This window comes from Musca domestica, unplaced genomic scaffold, assembly GCF_030504385.1.
Source record: "Musca domestica strain aabys unplaced genomic scaffold, Musca_domestica.polishedcontigs.V.1.1 5, whole genome shotgun sequence".
In the NCBI taxonomy this organism is placed as follows: Eukaryota; Metazoa; Arthropoda; class Insecta; order Diptera; family Muscidae; genus Musca; species Musca domestica.
This window is the reverse complement of record NW_026712346.1, coordinates 4042469-4069134: the sequence shown is the minus strand read 5'-3', so window position 1 is coordinate 4069134 and position 26666 is coordinate 4042469. Positions and strand designations below refer to the sequence as shown.

Here is a 26666-nt window from a genome sequence, read left to right as displayed (position 1 = left end):
GAAGAAAAGTACTTCAAAGACTAAATATTAAATCCCACAACTATTAACGGAGAAGATAAAATATTACACATTGATCACAAGTTACAGCTTACTATGATGGATGATAAGGTATGTAGTGTCTCGACTCAGACGTCATCAGTTAAATGCTATATATGTAATACAAGCCCAAAAGAAATGAATAATATTGGAACCTGTTTACAAAGAGAGTTTCAAACTGATAGTTATGAATTTGGATTATCGCCTCTGCATGCATATATTCGTTCTTTTTTTGAGTACTTTCTTCGTTACAGACTAGAAATTAAAAAAAATAGCAAATTAGGTAAACTTAGAAGAAAAAATAAAATAATTCCAAAAAAAGAAGAAAAAAATCCAATTGAAATTTCGAAAAGAAATGGGCTTAATTGTATGCAAGCCAATAGTATGAGGCAGTGGATCTTCAAAAGGCGGGAATACAACGAGAGGATTTTTCCAAAAATGTGAGCTTCGGAAAACTTAAGGCCTTTGCACTGGAAACTGCTAAAAAGTACTATCTTCCACCCTCAGTATATACAATTTTAATACATGCACCCGACATTATAAAATATGCAATGGTATCGATTGGAGAATTATCTGTGGAGGTCGGGGAGTCTAGAAACAAAGATATAAAAAAGTTTCGAGTAAATCATTCATTGGAAGTACCTTTACAGGGGGACTCTACCTGAAGGCGGGCCGTTCAAAATAATTTTCAGTAAGATTATTCTTTAACTCTTTAGAACGTAAAGTGTCAAATAACAGAACTATCTGATGTGGAAATGTGACAAGAATTGGGCAAATAACTCTTATTCGGGAGGTACGTTGTGAGGGGACCATGCCAAAACATGCACCGACCCTATTCATTTTGTCACATTTTTTATTTTTATCCCATCAAGGTACCATAACCAAAGATTCATATTGATATCTGCACTGAAAGTATTTTTGGCCGCTGTTCCCATACAACCTCGACCACCGTGCATTGGAGTATCCCCAAATCCACTTTCACATTTAATATGTGATCAGAAAAGAAAATTTTGTATTCTATTGAATTTGTAACCCCTAAGAGAATATTGGTTGGGAACGTAGATTTGGAATGTACATATGAAATATGAAATAAATTGTGAAAACATGAACAAATTACAAATATAAGAAAGTAGCACGGGACCGAATATTTGTTGAATCATCATTAAATTATACTATGATGAAAAATATGAACTCCAACTTACAATTTAAATGGCAAATAAAATTAATTCCCATGTTACGGTAATGAGTGTAAAATAGCTATATTTTTGATTTGGCCTCTATTTGTCATATTGGATTAGAAGGGGTAGAAGAAAGTTTTCAATGTAGGTCGATGTTACGGAGTAGTGCCTATATAAAGGTACCTCCTAATTTTACTATATTTCAAAGGATTTGGCTAAAAATGTATATTTGGGGTGGAAATCTTACACAAAAATTTCAACATATGTGCAATTATAGAATATATATATATATATATATATATATATTGGCCACGAGGTGGACTTGAGGGGGTACTATTACATATAGACAATTCTATAATTTGTACATATGTTGAAATTTTTGTGTAAGATTTACAAATTCAATAGAATACAAAATTTTCTTTTCTGATCACATATTAAATGTGAAAGTGGACTTGGGGATACTCCAATGCACGGTGGTCGAGGTTGTATGGGAACAGCGGCCAAAAATACTTTCAGTGCAGATATCAGTATGAATCTTTGGTTATGGTACCTTGATGGGATAAAAATAAAAAATGTGACAAAATGAATATGGTCGGTGCATGTTTTGGCATGGTCCCCTCACAACGTACCTCCCGAATAAGAGTTATTTGCCCAATTCTTGTCACATTTCCACATCAGATTGTTCTGTTATTTGACACTTTACGTTCTAAAGAGTTAAAGAATAATCTTACTGAAAATTATTTTGAACGGCCCGCCTTCAGGTAGAGTCCCCCTGTAAAGGTACTTCCAAAAAAAGAAGTATTTTTATGCAAATCAACTCCAAATTATATTATTTTCACATTTTTTGTAAACAAAATAAAATAATAATTTAATGTAAGATTAAGTCAAAGTAATTAATGGATATTTATAAATTTCAGTGTTATTCGAGTAAATCAAGTAGAGGTTTTAATAATATAATTGTTTATTGTTTGTTAACGTTCGCTGTCCCATTATAAAAGTTTTAGAGCTCAGAAGAGGATGTTCAATAAGATCTGTATTTGTTGAAATACGAGAATGATGTATGAATGAATGATTTACTCGAAACTTTTTTATATCTTTGTTTCTAGACTCCCCGACCTCCACAGATAATTCTCCAATCGATACCATTGCATATTTTATAATGTCGGGTGCATGTATTAAAATTGTATATACTGAGGGTGGAAGATAGTACTTTTTAGCAGTTTCCAGTGCAAAGGCCTTAAGTTTTCCGAAGCTCACATTTTTGGAAAAATCCTCTCGTTGTATTCCCGCCTTTTGAAGATCCACTGCCTCATACTTTTGGCTTGCATACAATTAAGCCCATTTCTTTTCGAAATTTCAATTGGATTTTTTTTCTTCTTTTTTTTTTGGAATTATTTTATTTTTTCTTCTAAGTTTACCTAATTTGCTATTTTTTTAATTTCTAGTCTGTAACGAAGAAAGTACTCAAAAAAAGAACGAATATATGCATGCAGAGGCGATAATCCAAATTCATAACTATCTGTTTGAAACTCTCTTTGTAAACAGGTTTCAATATTATTCATTTCTTTTGGGCTTGTATTACATATATAGCATTTAACTGATGACGTCTGAGTCGAGACACTACATACCTTATCATCCATCATAGTAAGCTGTAACTTGTGATCAATGTGTAATATTTTATCTTCTCCGTTAATAGTTGTGGGATTTAATATTTAGTCTTTGAAGTACTTTTCTTCTTCAATGGATACAGCAATAAGACAAACAGCATATAACGACAAAAACATATTCTATGTCACTAGCACTATAAAACTGACAAAATTGCAGCGAAGTTACTTCAGTATTTTAGGCATAACATACACATCTGACAAAATATGAGAGTAGAATTAGCAATTTTAGAATCTTAGGACCATTACTTATAGCGTGAAAAAATCACATTATAGGATTCAGGGCGGAAAACAATTTAAACTTTAACAGAAATCCAATTTTATTGCCAAAATTAATCTTAAAGGCGACTTAATGCTCGCACATCTTCTATTATACACAATAATGTTCAATAATTATGCCAATATTTGTCATTTTGAAATGTATTTAATTTTGTAATACAGATCTATTTTCACTCTACCTTTGAACTGATCCCCCTGAAAAAATCAACTAACTACATTATCTCCTTTTATACCCTCCACCTTGGAAAGGATGGTATATTAACTTTGTCATTCCGTTTGTAACATCCTTAAATATTAGTCGTAGACCCCATAAAGTATATATATTCATAATCAGCATAAAATTTTAAGTCGATTTAACGATGTCCGTCTGTCTGTCTGTTGAAATCACGATACAGCCCACATTATTTGACGTAGAGCGCCAAAATTTAGCAGAGCAATTTGTATTGTGTCTAGGATGGTTGGTATTGAAAATGATATATATCGGTCCACGTTCTGGTATAGTCCCAATATAACGGTACCTCCCGATATTCGATATTTTGATGATTTATGCCACATTTTTTCATGGATTTGTCTAAAAATTTGTATTTGTAGGTCAGAACGGGTCCCTGTTTTGGTATAGCCCCCATATAAAGGTACCTCCCGATATTCGGTATTTTAATTTTTTTGCCACATTTTTTCACGGATTTGCCTAAAAATTGGTATTTGTTGGTCATAATGGGTTCCAGCTCCGGTGGCGAAACACTGCATATATGGGTCCATGATTTGGTATAGCCCCCATATAACGGCACCTCCCGATATTCGGTATTTTGATCGTTTTTGCCACATTTTTTCACTGATTTGTCTAAAAATTGGTATTTGTGGGTCATAATGGGTCCTAGTTCGTGTGGCCAAACATTGTGTGTATAGGTCCACGTTTTGATATAGTCCCCATATAACGGTACCTCCCAATATTCGGTATTTTAATGATTTTTGACACATTTTTTCAAGAATTTCTCTGAAAATTGGTAGTTGTAGATCATAATGGGTCCCAGTTCGTGTGGCGAGTCATTGCAATTATAGGTCCACGTTTTGGTATAACCCCCATATAACGGTACCTCCCGATATTCGGTAATTTGATGATTTTTGCCACATTTTTTTCACGGATTTGTCTGAAAATTGGTATTTGTAGGTCTAGCTCCTTTGCGAAACATTGCATGTGTAGGTCCACGATTTGGTATAGCCCCCATATAACGGTACCTCCCGATACTCGGCATTTTAATGGTTTTTGCCACATTTCTTCTAATGTTTCCTTTACCCTAAGGTGGAGGGTATTAAAAGTTTGGCCCGTCCGAACTTAATGTTTTTTACTTGTTTTATGCTATTCTCGAAGTGAGCCGTTAAAGTGAAGCCATTATTATTATGTTTTCTAAAAAGCTTAACCCCTTTACAGTTCATGTGTAAACATTCGACAATAAATATCTGATTTTCATTTTTTGAATTTTGGCCAATGGCAGCGACCACTGTGCAATGGGACTTTACTTAAATAAATTCTTATGGGGCAAATATCTGTACGATGGTTCCCTACCCCAAGGTAGCATATATACAATTTTTTAGCCAAATCAATTGATGAATGTGGTCTAGACCAATATGGGCACTACTCCAAAAATTTCAAATTTTATGCGAAGAGGTTCTCTACCCCCTTAGAAACAAAAATGCCAAATAAGGGCCAAAAAAATGAAAAATATGGCCAATACCCCAATAATAGCTTAAATCATACAATGGTTATATAAATATGAAATCGGGTTGTACCCTTATCCGTGAGTTATGATCGATATCATGACCTGCAAAAGCGATTTAAGTTATCTTGAATGTTTGGGAAGAATTTCTGGAAGGATAGAAATCTTTTTCTTACTAAGAGTTCCATTCGCTCTACTATTTTCAACCCTTCATGTTTGCTATTTTATTTTTTGGTGCAAAATTGTATATAGTGAAAAATTATTCTTTATTTTGTTCACAAAAAATCCACTTAATTCAATATGATTATACAAATTGAAAAAAATGAGAAAAAAAAGAAGAAATCTTCAACTTGTTCGCTGATTTTTTACATCAAATGTTTAAAGGCTCTTACTAAGTTTGTCAATAGAATGTATTATTATTTTAAAATTCGATTCCATTGAAATTTTTTTCGATTTTTTCCCCGATTTGAGAGTTTTTGCAATGAGATCTCTTTTTCGTGATTTTTTAGCGATTTTGAAAAAGTAATTATCTTTCAACTTTGGTGTGACCGCGTTAAATTATTTCGATATCATCTATTCCGTTACTCCACCACATAATTCGGTACTTCACTTCCATGTAACCCGCCATCAATTTCAGTTCTCACGAAATCAAGTAAATTAAATAAATTAGTATTAATATTCGAATTCATAAAATATAAAAAACACTACAAATGTACATTGGAAAAAAGTAAGTCAAAATGGAAAAAATCATGCAAAATAAAACATTACTATTGTACATTTCAAAAGTCAAAATGAAAATTATCCTTTTCGGACAGGAGACAATTCCTAATTTGTATGAATCGTTAAAATCAGTATAGCGGTTCTTAAGTTATAAGCGTAGTAACTAACACAACTTTATATATATATATATATATATATATATATATATATATATATATATATATATATATATATATATATATATATATATATATATATATATATATATATATATATATATATATATATATATATATAGATGTTAATTACATCACTCACATTTTAACATTTTCTTAAAATTAACACATATCTATATCTATAAAAGAGGAAAAAAAATTCCAAGTAACATAGGCTATATTCATTTTTGAAACTCCACTTGGAACTGAATATATATCATCAGAATTGGAGGTAGCTCCCAAACATAGATTTTATATGCACACATCTATTGATCGATTGCAGATACAGTCTCCAAATTTGGAATGCGTAACGGAATTTGAAACAAAAATAAATTTGCCAAATAATATTGAAATCGGTGCTGATTTGGATATAGCTCCCACATATATTTTGGGCCGATGTCATGTACAGGATGAGATAAAAAAACAGCAACAAAGTCAAACGCCATAATTTGTACATTTTGTAACTGTATTGAATGAAAGCAAAAAATGTGGGAATAGCATCAAATTTTAGAATATATATATATATATATATATATATATATTTATTTCAATTTTCAATAAGGCACATTTTGGCAGTACCAAATGATATATACCCTCTCTAGCCATATGGCTGAGAGTATACAAATATAAATTTGAAATATGAAGGGACATTTGTGATTGAACCTGGGAATGAGCAAAAAGAAGTCATGGTTAGTTTGACATATACTTCTTGAAGGTCAATGAATGATTAAACCTAAGACTATTTTAAATTTAACTTATTTGATAGTGAGAGAAAACCGAGATAATGCCCACGCAATTTTATTCGTAAGCAAGCGATGATAACATTTCCATCGAATACTCATTCGGAATGAGACCGGTTAGATTAATATGAACGACTACGAATTTTGTAAAATTTAAATTATTTTCTGCTATTCTGAAATTACATTTTATAATAATTTTCTATTTCGCAGATACTTCATTTTGAATTGATTTCCAAAAAAAAAAATAAGTAAATAAAATATTGTTCATAGTTATCACGGTATACAATGTTTGTTTTGTTATTGCTTCCCTTTATGTCTTACTGTCTCCATCTTCGTTTTGTTATTATGTGTGTAGGATAACATTTTCAATAATAATTACTCAGTGACATGTACCGAGCCGAATAAAGCAGAATAATGGTAATGTAAAAAACTGCAGTTCCACCCAAATAACAGAAGAGTGTCACAATTCGCTAGATTTAAGCGTAATATCACCCGGTCTGATAAATGACGTGACTTGACAACCCGTTATTCCTCTTGAATCAGACAATGTCCCCATAATCATCTCCATAAGCATAAACCTTTCATTTTCAGGACAGTATTTCTGAAACTTCATCAAAGTTGAAGCCGCTGAAGAGGAATATAGGCCCGTCGCGCAATTTAACAGTGAATAATCCGAAGATGTGTGCTGGCTAATAATCGCCAATTTGTAGAGACCCCGAAAGTGATAGGGTGAAGCGAGGAGCTCTACGTCAATGGGTGATGCTGCAAATGTTATTCGAGGTGATAATGTTGAAACAGATGGATATGTCTTGAGTTGAGTACCTCATAATCGTCCTCAAGCAGTCGCTAACCTCTGACATAGTTTCCGAAGCCTGAAAATGGGAAATGTGCAGTGCTTTGCGAATCATACAGCAGATTTCGGTTTTTTCGGCGGTACCAAACACTCTGTTGCTGATTATCAGTCATTAATATTTGTTAGATTGAAACTTTTTCACGGAGCTTGTCGTCTTCATGTGAGGAATATAGAAATATTGGCCCCTAAATTGACGTTCATACTTTTAACTACATGGACTAGGGAGATAAGAACACAGCAGGTTGATTCTGACCACTTAAAAGCTTTGATGCTTGGGGTCACAGCATGTTCAAATCATCCGCGCAAGCCACAAGGACCTCAAAGATATAGCCGACAGCACTTGGAGTTTGGATAAGTAAATAATACACTGTACATCGTATTATTTACTTAGTGTTATTTACGATGTACAGTGTGACATACAAATCCGTCATTTGCAGTTTACGACACAATTCGAGGTTGCATATAAAATACTACTTTTGTGAAAGAATTATATTTAGAAAGCAAATATGATTGTTTTGAAACCTTTATTTTAGAAAACTAAGTACAGCCAAAGTTAGACGTACTTTCTACAATTGTCGCTCATTTACTATTATTTTGAAATTAACTTTCGAAAAGTCAAATTGATTAATTGCCTAATTGTCGACAAAAACAAGTGAAGAGTTCATGTATAAATCGGAAGATACGTCGCTGAAAAATACTTTCAATCGGAAACAAAGAAATTCTTACTCTCGGTTGCTTGGAAGTGTTTTTGCCTCTTTGATGAAGCTATCATCACAAAAAAACAAAGATTAATTTAAAAAATTAATTCGTCTTTTGGAATAAATAATTGTAGAATACAAAAATCTACTTAAGTATCGAAAAATCCAAAGTCCTGCGTGGTTAAGTTTTCTAATTACACAGTGCTAAAGTTGATAAAAATTTTACGTTTTCGCAAGAAGGAGGACAAAATTTGTTTTTGGTTTTTTACAGAGTAATCATTTATTTTTTCTTACCAACATTGATAATTTTAGAATGGAATCATCGAATACAAATATTTATCAGTGTTTTAGAATAACATAGGTTTAAAAAAACAGTGCTGTGTACATATTTTAAAAAATTAATTGAAAATATGTTCATATGTTTGTCATACCAGAAAAGAATATGAAGTTTAAAAAAATACATATCAAGAAGGTTCTAAAATATTTTTTGGTATTTTAGAATACTAATTTAGAATTTTTTACAGAGTAATCATTTATTTTTTCTTACCAAAATTGGATTTTAAAGTGGAAACATCGAATACAAATAGTTATCAGCGTTTTAGAATAACATATTTTTTTTTTTAAACAGTGCTGTGTATATATTTATAGTTTAAACTTCATATAGTTTAAAAAAATATATCGAGAAGGTCCTAAAATATTTTTGGTATTTTAGAATGGAAAGCCATTATTGTTTTATTTAAAAAAATTGTGAAGATAGTGAACTGGTTTTGCGTTGAATGTTCATGGATCTAGTTCTCTGTTTTGTTTGTTTGTAGTTTTTATTGTTCTTTTGTAATATTGATCTCTTGGATTTTTATCCCTTTATTAGTTTATTAGTGGGGAATCTGAAAAAATATAAAAAATGAATGAGGCTTTTTAAAAATATGTGGTGAAGTAATTTGACTAACCTTAAAAATCTGTGGTGAAGTAATTTGACTAACCTTGAACTTCGACTGATGATCCTTTTTAAGACAATGAGAGATATTTAAACCAATTGGGTTTTGCAGAGACCCACGTCAAGGGGTGGTTCTATATTGGCCATTTTGTAGTTTTTATCCGCTAAGAACAACAAACCAACAACTGAGAAACAAAATACCAAATTATAAGTTTATAAAAAGCTCTGTCTGAAATCCTAAAAATGCCTAAAAGTAGGAAATGTAGTTATAAAGGGTCTATATATAAAAGTGGACTTATCTTCACAAAAGTCTCAAAATATCTAAAATTTGAAAGTACCGTTATATATGGTCTATTATACATAATAGTGGAACTATCTTCACAAAATTTAGCAGTGCGATAATTAAAAATGTTAAGTAACTCATGATTGTGTTTAAAAGTGTGGTTGAAAACTTCAAAATGCCGAAAATATAGAGTTGTTTTTCTTTTTTTGGAGAATGATCAGCAAGTTGCGGAGGACGATTAAAATACATTCTTTCTCACAACTATTCACGGCGACAATTCGATTGTTTTTTAATTTATCGGGATCGATAAAGTTGCAATGAGCGCACAATCATTTACAATCTCATAAGCGAGATCATAAGCATTTTACGAAAACTCACGAATGATAAAACTTTGCTGCAAGCGTCTTCGATTCGATCTTTTGTGAACGTTCGTTTTTGAGAACGCAAAATGAGCTCATGCGAGAAGATAATACGCTGTGTGTTTACATTTCTTGATCAGGTAGAACGTTTTATGATGCTGTTCACAAAATTGATTTCTTATTGCTTGATAATAACTATTGCCTATTTTCCCATCGCCAAACTCCTACAAAATACACCAGGTAGTAAAAAAATTCGTTTGAACCTGTGAAGAAATTATTTAATATCGTCAGTTGTCGTGTTTTCCCTTTACATTGGACTTTGGCTCAACGAGTAAATAACTGTTAAAAGTTTCAAATGACTATGTTGGGTGTGACATTCGGCAGAACCTCCCGAATGAATTACACGCGCACAAGTATAATGCTTTATTACTCTTGAGAATGTTGCTTGGTTGGTCTTTGCATAATTGTTGACAACTATGACCCTATCGTCGCATTCGGCAACGGTGTTATCTTCCAACTGCAATATAGTGTTGTTGTAACTTACAGAGTATATTATTACCTCATGGAAGCTGGACTCTACTCTAGGGTATTTTATGAGTACATAAATCATACTATCTGACCGTAAAATCTTTACATTAGAAATTTGCATTAGGTTAACAATAAATACTTCTGTGAGCTTTTCAACAAAAATAGACTTCAAGTCATTATTATCAAAAACTGACGGATTTATAATATTAGTTTTAGCCAATGTGACAGTTAACATTAAATTCTAAATTTCTTCAAATAAGTATGTATTTTTTTAGCTTTAGGTCTGGGTTTTTTCCTTTATTAAAATACGATATTTCGTAATGGGTTACATAGGTTATTAATATAATTCTGTTTTCTTTATATTTTACGATTCCATGTAATTGTTTTTTAACATGAATGTTTGCCAAAATAATTTATAAAGCAATAAATGTATAAAAATATTTGTATAAATAATGACTTAGCACTGTTTTGTTGTTGATTTAAATAAGCAAAGAGAAATTTGACTGGAAAGATATATTTTTTCTTGAGCAGCGCTGTTCATATGTAACATTTCTAACGTCAATCTCCTGTTGTAGTTATTCTCCGTTTGTAATATTTTAATGTTCTCAAAGTTTGGTGTATGGTTATTTCTCCTGCAATGCTCAGCAAGAGCTGTCTTTTGTGTCTCATGTTCGTTTCTGGATTTGATGTTTGATTTGTGAGCAGACATTCTCGTTTTAAGTCTGTTTTTTGTTGTACCAACGTTGTTGTTGTTTGCGTTTTATTTGGTAAATTACGTTGTGTTTGCCTTCGGTGTTTATTTTGCTTTTAGTGTCGTTGTAAAACTTTTTTTAGATTGTTGTTCGTTTTTTGCGCTATTGTAAATTTATTTTTGTCGTATATGTTAGATTTTAGGAACCTTTCTGACATGAGTGGTAAATAAATCATCGATTTGTATGTTTTTTCTTCTTTTTCCTGCTTTTTAATGTGGGTCTATATTCAATAGAGTTGTTGATCATGTTCATTGGAAAATTATTCATTGTCAGTATTTCTTTGATTTTGTTTTTGTTTCGGCTGTGGAATTTTTTGTCACTTATATTCAATACTCTGCGTACAAAATGTTTGGCAGTGTTAATTATTGCTTGTTTCGGATGTTTTGAAAATAAATTAATGATTCTGCCTGAAGCTGTCGGTTTTTGGTTCCAATCAAGTTCTATTTTCTCGTTGTTCCTACAAAGGATTGTATCCAAATTGGGTATGCTTCTATGTAATTCTTCCTCCATCGTAAATTTGATATTATTATTAAGACACATTGTTGCACTTGTTTCAAGAATCAAAAAAAAAAAAAAAAAGATCGTTTACATACTTCGCCACAGTCGTTTGTTTTGTTGTAAGTTTTTCCAAACAGGTGTCAAGTAGATGGAGAAACACCAAATCGGCTACAATCGGAGAAGCCGGCGAACCCATTGGAAGGCCTCTCTTTTGTTTGTACACTTTGTCGTCAAATTTGAAATAGCGGCTATCCTTGATGCAGAAAGTAAGAATATTGAAAAAAAAGCCCATTGTCATATTTGTATATTCCTTTATTCGTCCCATCTTTCTTCTATTGAACGAATGCCTAAATTTTTTATGGTGTCAATCTGTAGTTTGTTCTTAAAAGCTATAGAGTCTTTGACGTTGTATCTGGAATTGCTGGTAAGATTTTTCAAAATGTTGACGATATATCTGTTATAACCATTATATTTGTAGCCAAGAGTACATCGTATAAATGAGACGTGTCCGGCGTGTTCTTCTTAGTTTCTTTTATGATTTTGTTAACCGCGTCAGTAAGCCGATTTATTTGTTTTTGAGTTTCTGTATTAATCAAGACTTGCCTATTGTTTGATACTATAAGTTGTGACTCCGACATCTTAAGTCTTTCAAAGTCTACTGCGTCCGGAGTTCCTGCCACAACACAATACTGTTCCTAGAAAATCTTACTATATTGTTCCCATACTAAACCTCTACCACCTAACACAGGAATGTACCTTGAGTGTGAATAGTCAGTGACGCGAGCATTTGCTACGATTAAGATGATGAATAAAAGTAGAAGGAAAAAAAATTAAAAAGCTAATGTTAAAGCATTGTATTTCGATTTATAATCAGATCTACTAAATTAAAAATTTAGACAAATATCCGTCATTTCAAATTGTCCTTGTGTTATTTAATAAGTACTGAAGTACACAGGTCAGCCTGTATAATTTTCTCAGAATATAAGGGGGACAATTTGTTGCCTAATCTTTTGTTGTTTTTCAGATACACTTTTTCGCCGACTTCAAAAACTCTGTTCTGCCTATTTAAGTTAAACCGGTTTAATTGGGTTTCTTGAGCACGTGTAATTTTGTCTCTTACTTCTTTTCTAAGATCATTAGACGACGAATGTATAATATCAATTGGTTTTAAACCTGTGACAGAATGTAATGTTCTATTATATGCCACTGTTGCTTGAATAATTAATTGACTTGTATCGCTAATTCCCTTGTCGATTTTAAGACATCTAGCAATTTCCATTAATGTACTGTGGAACCGTTCCAATTGGCCATTTGGGCAGCTATGTATGGTGGCTGCATTTGATTGTAAATAGTCTTGCAACGTGTTTACATTTTGTCTGGAAAGAGCATCAGCTACGTAATTCTCTTTCCCTAGTTTATAATGAATTTTTGCGTTGTACTTTTCTATGAATGCCTTCCACCTTTTAATTTTTGCATTAGTGTTCTTTTCGGAGACTGCAAACGTTAAAGTTTGATGATCAGTAAAAATATTCAACTATTTAGTGCCATACAAGAACGGTTGAAGTTTACGTATTGCCCAAACAATACCTAACATTTCCCTTTCATTGGTGGCATAATGCAACTCGTTGTGCTTCAATGTCCGCGGGATCATTGTCATTGGTCTACCTTCTTGAGACAAAACCGCTCCGATTCCACTATTGGACGCGTCTGTGGTTAAATCGAAAGGTTTTTTGAAGTCCGGATACATAATGATGACATCTTCAGAAGCCAAGGACCTTAGAGCATACAATGTATTTGGTTCGGGAAACTCTTGTATTGACTTAACCTTCTCTGGGTCTGTTGTTGCTCCTACTCTGGCTACAATGAATCCTAAATATTCTAGACTTTCTTTAAAGAATTTGGTTTTCTCCTGTGCGACTCTCATATTGGCGCTATTTTCGAAGTACCGTGTCGATATGTCGCACATGGTCTGTTTCATTGTCCGAGAATATTATTACGTCGTCAGCGTAGTCATAACATATTTTTCCAATTTCTTCGCGCAATACATCATCGATTGTTCTCTGGAATATACTTCCTTTTTACAGAGAATGATGTTTTTCACGATCTTATTCCGCTAAAGATATCTGGTCCAGAGTAGTGAAATATTTTGCCTTCCCTAAATTAGCAAGGGTCATTGGAATGCTTGGCATTGGATAGCGATCGGATATTGTATGTTTATTTAGTTTTCTAAAATCAATGACCAGGCGCTATTTTTTATTGCCATCTTTATCGATGGCTTTGTCAAAGAACCATGCCGAGTTATTGTAAGGGGATTTTGAAGGCCTTATTATTTATTTTTCAGCATTTGTTGGATTTCTTTATTGGCAAAATATTCTACCCCCATCGGATATGGGCATAATTTGGAATATATGGGGTTATTGCTTGTTGTACGTATTAAAGCAGTGACTGAAATATTAAAGGGTAGCGCCTCGTTAGAGGTAGAAAACGCCTTAAGTTTCTTCAGTATCATCTTCTAAAACTGATCCCTTATTATTTCGGGGACTTGTATATCGTCTATATGTGTGAAATTTACGTTGTTCCAGAGGTGGTACTGCAATGGTTCAGACACTCCAGAGTATATGATGTTGTTATCACTTAAATTTAATATTGCACCCGCCTGCGTTAGCAGATCAGAGCCTATGATAGGATCAAATGTATTTAGTGAATCCAACAAAAAAATGGAGCAATTTTCCCAAATAAGACATTTTTACTTGAACCATTATTGAGTTCACAGTAAAAGGGGTATTGGCAGGTGTAACGATTTTGAGCCCTTTTATGGGTCTCACGTATTTTTTTGCCGTCCCAGTATCAATTATTATTTTTTATGTTCTATCAGCCAACTGTCGCTTGACGAACGGCAGTTAGAAACATTCCCTAACATCATCAATATTTTCAACCGTTGATGTGGCCAAATCTTCTTTTGTTCCCTGTTGTTGACTAACTTCCTGACTGATATTGTTTACCCGTTGACGACTTTGTCGTGGCATTCGTTCTGAGATATTCTGTCTTTTTTGGAAGGAAAAAATCCAGGAAGTTGAGGTTTACTGAAGTTTGTTGGTTGTATAAATTTAGATGAAGATGGATCGACATCTATGGGGCCCAAGTTTTGGTTTTGAAATTCCTTTCCAAACTGATAACTTTGTCGGGGCATACTTTGTTGAGTTTTTCTAACAAAGTGAGGATTTCTTTCTTCTTCTTTTCCCTTTCTTGAATGCCATCGGTTACTTTTGGAGGGCTGATTTTTATCTTCAAGCGCCTTGTCGTATGAAGCAGCAAATTTGCTTCTTTCGATACTTGCCTCGGCTTCTTGGGCTAGGGTAATTGTTGTTGGTAAATCCCTGGGTTGTGCAAGGAATACAACGGATCTCAGTGGGTTTTGAGACCTGAAATAAATGCATGTAAGGCGTCACTTCGTACTTCTGAGTTGAGTAAGACGGCCAATTCTGTTTCATGTTTTTTTTTTTCGACCTCGTCATAGTACTCCATCAAGTTTAAATTTCCTTGTCTAAACATTTCCAGTCCCTGTCTTAGTGTTCGTAAGGAAGTCCTATCGTCATATGTGTAGTCTAACCTAGCTATTATAACTTGAAAGTTGAGCACCGTGTTATGTGATACGAGTAATGCTGTAGCCTTTCCCCTACTTTTGTTCCTAATATTGGTCACCGCTTGATAGTGAGCTTCGCTGCTGTCATATGACTTAAACATTTCATATGCGTCTACAGCTGATTGCCACCACGACACATATTCGTGATTTCCGAACTCTGGAACAGATTTTATGATGTCTAAACCTACATCACATTTTATGGCTGGATTGATTGTAATGTTTTGATACGTCTTGACGTTTGGAACATCTACCCTCATGTTAGAAAGTTCTTGACTTAGCGAATCAAATTTGATTTGAAATTCTCCTTGCAGGCGGCCGTCTTGTTCACGCAGGGCATAGTTAACAACACCTTGCACCAAGGCTTGTAATTGCGTAGCGTCCATGACATGTATATTTCGGTTAATTTCTTGAGGAACTCTTGTTTTATTTCTCTGAATTCTCTGCTCCAACTTATCAGCTTTTAACTGATGGTTTTCTACACCGTATTTCTAAATTAATCTAATTTTATATAAACGGCAGAGCTACCTTTATCTTAATAAAGCTTCACGTATAAATTCAATGCTAATTGTCATAATATACTTTAAAATGTTTAACTACTTACATACACATACGAAGTCTTTTTTATTGAAAAATTCACTTATATGGCATTCTTAATTTTTTAGAAAATTGTCCGGATGCTATGTTAACTTAAAAGTTGATTGGGTTGATTGATTGGTGATACACTCCTTGTAGCTTGCAGGTCCAGTGGATCCTATTAGTGTTGGGCGCCAATTATTTTATATCGTCAGTTATCGAGTTTTCCCTTTACATTGGCCTTTTGCCTCAATGAGTAAATAACTTTCACGGTATTACTTTTTAGAATTGAATTCATTTATTGTCACGAGCAAAGTTCTCTCTTTAACTGTATAAATGTAATTAAACTTAAAACTAGAACTATAGCTAGCCATAACCAATTGTATCTTAAGCATATTTTTGAAATATGAGTATTGACATCTAAGTCTTGTTACAATTATGGCTTTGACATCAGTGTCAACACCTTATTGCAACTATTAATCTTTATTTGTAGTATGGTATTATTATTAATAAAGTATTTCCTATTAACTTAGACACATCACAAGTCTATGAAAATTGTATTAAAAATATATATTTTTTACTTTATGTTAAAAAAAAACTAAATAATAAAAAAAAAAACATATAGATCAGACATTCGTTAAAGGTTTTTTAAATTCCTTATGAGATACTAACTTTTTTCCATTTTATTTTATTCAACTTAACAATTAATAAATTATTAATTAGGGAAAGTGCTCTAAATGCTCTTTCTACGAACATTTGATTTCTTTCTACTAAACTGGTTAGAACATTGTAAATTAAAATTATGGCTATGAATGGCCTCGCCTTTTATGTACTTTAATGTTTCCTATTATGTGGTCTTTAAGTTCCTTTAAATCAGCGCAACAAACATAAAAATAAAAGATACCCACTGCACGTTTTTATTTTTTACTGTACTTACGTATAACCGGCAAAATGAGCGATCGCAATCAATCGCGAACGTTCGTTGTCATTGGTGAGTGATTGTTAAAAATGACTTCAACCACCAACGCAGTTTCAACCATCTATTAAAAATTACTTCACATTCTTAAAATATCTAACTAATGTCAATGCAACAATTTTTTACAGGACGTTTTGCAGTATAAAATCGATAATTCGGTTTCAGTTTTTCTGGTCGCTGTATTAGAATATATTTCAGCAGATATATTAAAACTCGCTGGGAATTATGTAAGAAAAATAAAGCATTGCGAAATATCCAAAGAAGATATTGAAGTGGCAATGTGTGCCGACAAGGTATGTCTTTTAAAGTCGCAAACAACAATATGCTATTGATTATTGAACTTAACATGTTTCAGGTTCTGATGGATATGTTTTATCAACCAGACATAAAAAGTAATGTATTACCTAGTCCTTTACCAACGCTGCCGGCCCAGCGTACGAGTACTACCTACGAGGAAGTTGTCAAAGATTTAATCAACGATGAAAAACAGTACCAGCGGGATCTACATATGATCATACGCGTTTTCCGCGAGGAGCTTGTTAAGATTGTTAAGAGCCCCAAAGAGATTGAACAAATATTTTCAAACATTATGGATATATATGAAGTTACAGTCACATTGTTAAGTTCATTAGAGGATGTTATTGAAATGTCCCAGGAACAAAGTGCTCCCTGTGTTGGTAGTTGTTTTGAGGAGTTAGCGGAAGCTGAGGAGTTTGATGTGTATACTAAGTACGCACAAGAAGTTACATCTCAATCGTCGAGAGACGCTCTTACTACATTACTAGCAAGACCTGACGTAAGAAAATTGATATTATTATATCTTTCACCATAGTATGGTCGGCATGTTAAGTTTGTCATTCAGTTGTTTTTAATATATCATTTAAACAAATGCAGGATTCGAATCACGGGCATGGGTAGAATCCTCTATTTTTATTTTATATTAGCTGTATGTCTCGTGGTGGAAGGTATATCGGCATAGCCGTATTTATCGCTTTTTTCACTTGTGACATAAAATGTATCTCTTTGCAATTATTTAGGCAATGTCCCTAATGTCAGCGGGCCATGGATTTCGAGACGCCGTAAAATATTACTTACCAAAGTTGCTATTGGTACCTATATGGCATGCGTTTATGTATTTTGATTATATAAAAATTTTAATGAAATATAGCCCCTCGCAAGATGATATCGAAAGCTTTGAACAAGTTCAGGGCCTTTTGCGCCCACTAAGAAATGATCTTGAAAACATTGTTGCCACTTTGCCAAAGTACGTATTCAAGTACATATTATAGCTATTCTTGGAAATCTAGGAATAACTAAATTGTTTATTTTTGTTTAAAACATAGAGAATCGTGCATTGCTATGAGCAGCAGAGCCCGAAGGCAACTTGCAATTGAACGCACAAGAGAACTTCAAAACACCGTAGAACACTTTGACAAAGATGTAGGACAAAACTGCAATGAGTTCATTCGAGGTATTTTTCAAATATGTTAAATCTAATTGTTAATGAACATTATACTTCATTTATTTTTTAGAGGATGTACTAGGAAAACTTGGTTCTGGGAAAAAAATTGCGGAGCGTAAAGCATATCTGTTTGATGGCTTGATGCTACTTTGTAAGCCTAATACGAAACGGCAGACTACATCGGCGAGCTCTCAAGTCTACGAATATAGGTTAAAAGAAAAGTTTTATATGAGACGAGTCGAAATAAATGACCGTCCTGACAGCGATGACCTTAAATATGCATTTGATGTTGCACCGAGAGTTCAACCACCAGTAACACTAGCTGCTAAAAATTCATTGCATAAAAATGATTGGATGGCCGATCTAATAATGGTAAATACGAAGTCAATGCTTGATAGGATTCTGGATAGTATTTTATTGGATATAGAAAAGAAACATCCATTACGTATGCCTAGCAGTGACATGTATAGATTCGCCGAACCTGATAGCCCAGATAATATTGTTTTAGAAGAGAGAGAAAGTGCAGGTGTGCCATTAATAAAGGTAATAATAATAAAAAAAAAATTATAATTAATAAAAAATAAATCGAAAAATTTTCAGGGCGCAACATTATGCAAGCTCGTTGAACGTCTTACTTACCATATTTATGCAGATCCAATGTTTGTACGCACATTCCTTACTACATACCGATACTTCTGCACCCCGCAGAACTTGCTGTCTCTGTTAATCGAACGTTTTAATATACCTGACCCCAGTTTGGTTTATACGGACAATAATGATAAAGATTGTGAACCCGATAAACTTCATAAAAATTCTCAAAGGGAGGATTGGAAACGCTATCGAAAGGAATATGTTCAGCCAGTACAATTTAGAGTATTAAATGTACTACGGCACTGGGTGGATCATCACTTTTACGATTTTGAGAAAGATCCATCGTTACTTGAAAACCTATTGCAGTTCCTAGAAAATGTAAATGGCAAATCAATGCGAAAATGGGTGGATTCTGTTCTAAAAATAGTTCAAAGAAAGGTAAATTTAGAAATCTTAAGGAATCACATTTAAAATTTAAATTTAATGAAAGACATTTATTGAAATGTTCATTTTGAACATTCGACATAATTTGTTTATTAAAAAAACTACCTTATATAAGAACAATATATATATATATATATATATATATATATATATATATATATATATATATATATATATATATATATATATATTCTGGAGCTAGAACCGCACTAGTTGTAATAGCTGTTACAACAACAACGACTATCGCTAAACCACAATTACCCCAAAAACTTTAATACATATAAAATGTGATGTTACTTTATAAAAGTCATTACATTTAAAGTCTTTGGCAATATAACTAATAATAACACGAGGATTATACCAAAGGCATTTTGTGGTCCTCTTGTCGAAGATCTAAAACTTACCTAAACGCCAGGAATTTATAAATATTAAAACACATTTTTGGGTTAATGCCGTACTTCATATAAGTTTATTCAAAATTCTCGTTTAAAATATCATTTTAGAAGGATGACATCAAATTTCACTTTCTCAGACCAAACTTCGTTAACCATACATAAAGTACACAAATATTTTAAGCTACATTTCGCACCATTTAATATGAAGCTTTGGCATTTTGTAGAGAGCCTTAATTATCCCATTTTATCGTATTCAACTATTGCCGAGACATTTACAAGTATGCAGATAATGCAGTGTTGCATGCCAAATTCATCCTTGAAGTGTGCTCACTTAAATGACGCCTTAACTCTAGATAATTGAGTCTAAATTAGCATGAACATAGATCTGTTCTTTTCTGCGACAGACATTTTGAAATATGTTGAATATGTATTTGTGGCAGACTTATTTATTTTTGCATCAGGCCGAAGTTAGAAAAGGGAGTAGTTGAGCTAGCGGCATCGTCATTTTTTTCCGACATTAGACTGGCGCACATTGGCTTTATTCGGTTGAAGGAACATATTAAAGTTTATAAAGTTTCCTTTAAAGTTAATACTTTGGTTAGTCCGAGTAAAAATTTACCAAATTTTTTGTTGTTAAATATTTTATCTTTACAAAGCCGTGTGTAAGTAAATAAGTCAAAAGTAAAAAAAAAAACTGTAATGGTCAAATAAGTTAATAAAACCATTTCTTTCGGATCTAATAGCCGGGTCCCCTTGGGAAAACTTCATCAGTGCCAGAAGCTTTCACCTCTCATTTGTTGCCTTAAGTAACTCGTTTGCAAAATGCTGATCGTTTAACAAAACATAAGGAATTTTATGTGCATCACACATATGTATGTACATATGTCATCTTTGTTTGAAACAATTTCCTCACAAATTTCCTAAATCTTGAAATTCAAGTCATTGGGTAAGACATTTTTTGGTGTTCCTCTTGTTCTCTTAAAGAAGCAAACTCTTATTAGGGTGGTCTTCTTCTTCTTCCAGAGACTCCATAAAAACACTCCACAAATAGTGTTACATTTTAACCACCTATCAATTGGCAGAGAGAATCAAGCAGTAATTAGTTTTGTGAGCGGTTGCTGGAAGTTTCTCCCTCGTGTAAATAGTTTATAGAAACCCAATTGAAGTTTCGGAAAAGAAGAATATTCAAAAGTGAATGCCAGCCATTTTGAAGGAAAAATCATTCTCCAGAATTTATTATAATGAACTTGATTTAAAGAAAGTTAAAACTTTTCATTTGATACCATACTCGGCTTTACTACACATTTTTATATTTGATATGGGCAAGTGTGTGTATAAGTAAACAACGATTTCAATATTACGCTAAATAGTAAAAACCTAATTTTGTTGCACCTACATCAGCCATAACAAAAAAACCCGCCAGCAAAGTTAATATATGTGCAAACCCCATATTATTCGATGTTGTAAGTGAAATATTTAAAAGCCTGCATTACATCCTAATTCAACATAACCTCATAGCATCATCAACAAATCATCATATACAGGCGTCTAGAATCGAAAGGCCTTTCGTCGCTGGATACTCTGTAATGTAAGTGTTTTTTTGTCTTTACTCAATCTTTGTTATTATATGCCTCATATTATTTCTTGGAACTTTGGAGAAACTAAAGTCACCCCTCGCTCTTATTTGTGGATCGGTACTGCAGCTGCTCTCATTTCTCTTTTACCAGTACCGTTACTCTCAGGGTGAGATTAGTCTGTCCAAAATTCCAAGTATTTTTAAATTATTTTGGGTTTTTATAATATATTATCTGCTGCGGAAACCATTTTAAAATTTTCATTTCCTGGATATTGCCACAATTAAAAGGTTGAATGTTGGCAGTACGTACTTTGTGGCATTACCATTCTGGTAATGTTTCTTTGTTACAGTTTTAAAGACATAGTAAAGCCTGCCCACATTCAACCCAAAACTGTTATACTGATTTCTACATTTATGTTTTGTAACTGAGAGTGTAACTACAGAGTTCTCTCAATATAACGGATCTCTATTATTTTAATCTGTTTCTTTCTCATTGGTTTTTTTTTTCCTCTGTCCGTTTTCATATATTCTAACAAAATTCAATAATTAATATTGAAGCGGTCGACGACCTCAAATGCATGACCAGCTGTTAAAGTTTGAAAATCACCTTTGAATTGTTTGTTACATTTATACACACATATGCTTTCCTTCTGATTATACATTTAAATCATAGTACTAAACATAAAAAAACTCATCATTTTGTATTAAATTTAATTCAATTAAAACAAATTTAATAATAATTAAGAGAACCTTCACAGAATTGTCTTAGAATGTAAATATCTTTATTTAAGGTTTTTCTGATATAAAATTTTGAATAATTTCTTTATTGAAATGTTGGTAAAATTTACCATGCTTTGAATTAAAACCGATTGTTTGACTTAAACGGCATCTGAAGTAAAGGTCAAGGGGGTGATCGTATGGGCTACCAGTGATTTATCGGTGGATACCGGGTAACATGGTTGGGAGGGCGAAAAAGGGCCATGCAATAACACCAGCATAACCCTTCGGCTTAGATAAGATTAAAAAGAGTCCCTGCATCATTCTAACCTATGTCTATTCAATCCTCTTTACTATGCATGCTTTGAACAAAACTTATTAAATTGATTTAATGTAGATAATCTTCGATAGACGATGGCAAGATCCCACCCCACCGACGAGCAATAAGGCTTCGGGAATAAGCATGTCAACGCCATTTGTCTATGCCAGAAGTGAGTTGAAGGTTTCGCTGTAAACCCTACATAAAAAGCCATTGGTTGTATGCTACATAAATAAAATTTTGGCGCCCAACGTGGGGCCCGAGTGATTTTTGATTAAATTAGGTTCTACTTGATAGAGCAAAACACTCTAATATTTCATATATTTTGTTATATCACTCAGCCTCTATTTCCTTTTTTTTCAAGTTCTTTATTCTTTCTATTTCTTTTTCTTTTCTGATGGGCTAAAACAATGCTGTGGAATTTACTATTCATTAAATGCATTATGGCTATTGAATGTAACCTGGTGTTGTTATCCTGTTGTCTCTACCTTTAAATTTTGTTTTCAGAATTTTTGATGACAGGAAATCAGCTTTTGTAGGACCTATGGTCTGGAGCTGACCTTCTGATGAATTCAGTTAACATCATTCTTTTTTGTTTACAATTCGGAATATGTAAAGATTATTGACGATTTTTACATCCATTGTAATTGTACTCTCTATATATTCTCCTCTTTCTCTTTTCTAAGGACATTTATTTTACTCTTTTAATAAGCCAATTGAGCCCCTTTTTTTCTTTGGATGCTGAAAAAAGTCAAACACAAACATATTTATTTTTTTAGGAACTATATTGTTGTTTCCGGTAGGAAATTTCTTAAGAGTCGTACTTCATAATTTATTTTGAAATAGTTGGCTTTTATAACATCTTTATATAGGGAGTGTCGATATTTTTTTAAAATGGCAGTTGTTAGGAGTGATGAAGATATTCCTGCCTCGGTAGCGGCGGAAGAACATGGTCCAATTTGTGGAGTTTGCAATTTGGGTATCACCAGCAAGTCTTTGATGGCGGAGTCTATATGCAGGCATTTGTTTCATAGGATATGTATTTCAAATCATTTGCGAAATAATGCAAATTGTCCTGTTTGCAATACCAGAATTACCAAGGATCCTTCGGCGTCAACTACACAACCTGCTAAAAACAAACCTACATCCCCTATGATGACGAGGTCGGGATCAAAAGCAAAGGCCTTTGATTCTAATAGAACTACAGATTCTGTTTCTGTCAATTTAAGTCAGCAATCAACGATTCCAGCTACCTCAAATTTGACGACAGCGGCATCGAACATCACTTTAAATAATATTGAGGATATAGTTTCAAGGATTCTTGCAGGTCAGCAGTCGCAGCTTCTTTCAAATTTAAGCAGCCAGATTTCACAACAGGTAGAAAGAAGCGTTGAGGCTAGTTTTGCTAGGTTGAATTTAAATTCTGCCCAGAATCTTAATACTTCGTCACCAAATTCCAACAGACCTCCGGGGATGCAGACACTTCCAGACGTTGAGCAAAGGACTCTGGAGCAGCTATTGGGTTTACCTCCAACTAATAGGAATGCTAATACTAGTCACAATAACTCTTTTTCTGCAAATCGCTCGAACATTAATACTCCTTCCACTATCAGCGACCTTCTCTTTAGGCCTGACAAGGTGAGTCAAATTATGTTCAACTGGAAGTTGAAATTTAGTGGTGGTCCGAATTGTCTTCCAATTGACGGGTTTATATATAGAGTGGAAGCCTTAACAAATCAAACATTAGGCGGAAACTTCGAAATTTTGTGCGGTAATGCCTCAGCACTGTTCGAAGGGAAGGCGAATGATTGGTTTTGGCGTTTTCACAAAACGGTCAGCAAGGTTACTTGGCCACAGTTATGCGATGCTTTGAGACGCCAATACAAGGATTCTAGGACAGATGTGGACTATAGAGAAATGATAAGAGATCGGCGTCAGAAACCTCACGAATCATTTGATTCATTCTATGAATCTGTGATAGATCTCGTCGATAGATTGGAGCAGCCGTTAAATGAAAAGACTCTAGTTGAAATTTTGAGGAGAAACCTGTTGCCCGAAATACAACATGAAATCTTAAATATGACGATTAGCTCTATTGGTCAGCTTCGAGAGATATGTCGCCGTAGGGAATTTTTTATGCAAGACGTTCATAGAAAGCATGGTTTATCCAACAATAAATTTGGTCATTTGCAGAAACGTCTGTCAGAGTTAGGAATGGAATCTGAAGAAGCTCCTGAATTGTTAACACCTGGTGATGTGGTAGAAGAAATCACTTTAACTTGTTGGAACTGCATTGCTGAACGTTCAGTATTTTGCTATGGTTGTGGGGAACCCCAGACGTACAAACCCAACTGTCGAAAATGTAATCGGGTTCCAAAAAACTTCCCGGCGACAGCACCAAAGGGTGCAATAAACCCCAGTACCGGTCACCAGAAACCGGAAATGAAGTAGATAACCCAATTAGTTCTATTCCCCATGATGTTGACAACCATAATGAACCTGGATATGACTTTAACTTAATCGGAAATGAAATAAAAATCGCAACCAATTCTCTACCCTATGACGACGACAACAAGAATGCCCCAGGATACGCAACTAACCAATCCGGAAATAAAACTTCTTATGTAGATTCCAAAGTTGTAATTGGAAATAAGGATAAGAAAATTGAATTAGCTCATTCTGAAGTCGTTGTTCAAAATGGTCCTTTTCCCCTCGTACCTTTTCACGAACGCTTACGAAACTATTATGAAGTTCGAAATAGGATTTTTAGCGAAGATTTCAAACCAACAAGATCTAGTCGAAGAATTAAAGATTTTTGGCGAAATGTCAAACTGATGAAAAAGGATTTTTCAGTGTCAGTCCTTGAACGGAAAGGTGACATACGACCATATGCGGAGGTTGAGCTGTTAGGCAAATGTATGACCGGATTGCTTGATACTGGAGCATCAGTTACCTGCTTGGGATCTCAATCCGCTTTGGATTTTTTATCTTCCAATGAGCCATATAAGTCCATTAACACCTCAGTCAAAACTGCCGATGGAAAAGCCCAAAAAGTTGTAGGTGTTTTGCAGACAGATGTTGTCTTTCGTGGAGAAAATCAAAACCTAAAAATCTTCATAGTCCCAAGTCTCTCGCAGAATTTAATATTGGGTGTGGATTTTTGGAGACTTTTTAATTTGCTCCCTGATGTTTTTACATCTGGGTTAGACAGCATTTGCTCTTTTAACACAGTCAATGAGATTCTAGGAGATAAGCTTCTTACTCCCCAACAACAATGTGAGATACAACGTGTTATTGGATTGTTCCCCTCATTTGCGAAGGAAGGCTTAGGGCGGACCAATGTTTTATGTCATAGTATCGATACGGGGGATGCTAGGCCCGTGAAACAGAGGCACTTCCCTGTTTCGCCGGCTATTGAAAAATTAATCTATGAGGAATTAGATAGGATGCTCGCCATGGGGGTGATCGAAGAGTCTACCAGTGCGTGGTCCTCTCCTGTGGTTTTACACCGAAAGCCTGGTAAGAATAGGTTGTGTCTCGACAGTAGGAAGCTCAATTTTTTGACTGTGAGGGATGCCTACCCGCTCCCTCACATCGATGGGATATTGAGTCGTCTTCCTAAAGCCGAGTACATAAGCAGTTTAGACCTCAAGGATGCCTTCTGGCAAATACCACTTGAAGAGTCATCGAAGGGTAAAACAGCATTTACGGTACCTGGGAGACCACTGTATCACTTTAAGGTCATGCCATTTGGGCTCTGCAATGCCCCGCAGACCATGTGCAGGCTCATGGACCGAGTGATACCAGCGGCTCTTAGGACCGAAGTGTTTGTTTACCTGGACGACCTTCTGGTGGTATCCGCGACCTTTGAGCGACATACCGAGGTCCTAGCGGAGATTGCCCTATGTTTGAGGCAGGCGGGACTAACAATCAACGTCGAAAAGAGTAGGTTTTGTGTACAGGAAGTACGTTATCTCGGCCATGTTGTGGGCAATGGTGCCCAACCCCTAGATCTGTCAAACAAATTCGCCGTTTTCTAGGAATGTCTGGTTGGTACAGAAAGTTTATCAGGAACTACGCTGCACATTCCGCCCCTTTATCTGACTTAGTCAAAGCTAATCGTAGGTTCTCTTGGAATGAAGAGGCCCAAAAAGCCTTCGAAGATTTGAAGTCCATCTTGTGCTCAGCTCCTGTTTTGCATAGTCCGGATTTTTCACAGCCATTCTACATTCACTGTGATGCTAGCAAAACAGGGATAGGAGCCGTATTGGTGCAAAAAAATGCGGAGGGCGATGAGTATCCTATAGCATTTATGTCTAGGAAGCTCAACCAAGCCCAACGCAATTACAGTGTCACCGAACAAGAATGTTTGGCAGCAATGCTAAGCATTAAAAAGTTTCGAGCTTATGTCGAGGGACACGAGTTCACGGTGATAACGGATTACGCTTCGTTAAAGTGGCTCATGTCCCAAAGCGATTTAAGCACAAGGTTGGCCAGATGGGCTTTAAAACTTCAGGG

General features: G+C 34.3%; 1 protein-coding gene across 8 annotated transcripts in view; it reads left to right on the top strand.

The window, feature by feature from the left end:
* LOC101893166 (protein son of sevenless) overlaps positions 1-26666 on the top strand; it is a 292107-nt gene that overhangs the window by 71804 nt on the left and 193637 nt on the right. For all 8 annotated transcript variants that reach the window (XM_059128325.1, XM_059128326.1, XM_059128319.1 and 5 more), the window contains exons 5-10: positions 16773-16937; positions 17000-17440; positions 17682-17908; positions 17988-18115; positions 18177-18649; positions 18707-19135. In XM_059128325.1, the coding sequence (XP_058984308.1) occupies positions 16773-16937; positions 17000-17440; positions 17682-17908; positions 17988-18115; positions 18177-18649; positions 18707-19135 (1863 nt within the window). The remainder of the gene's footprint in view (positions 1-16772; positions 16938-16999; positions 17441-17681; positions 17909-17987; positions 18116-18176; positions 18650-18706; positions 19136-26666) is intronic.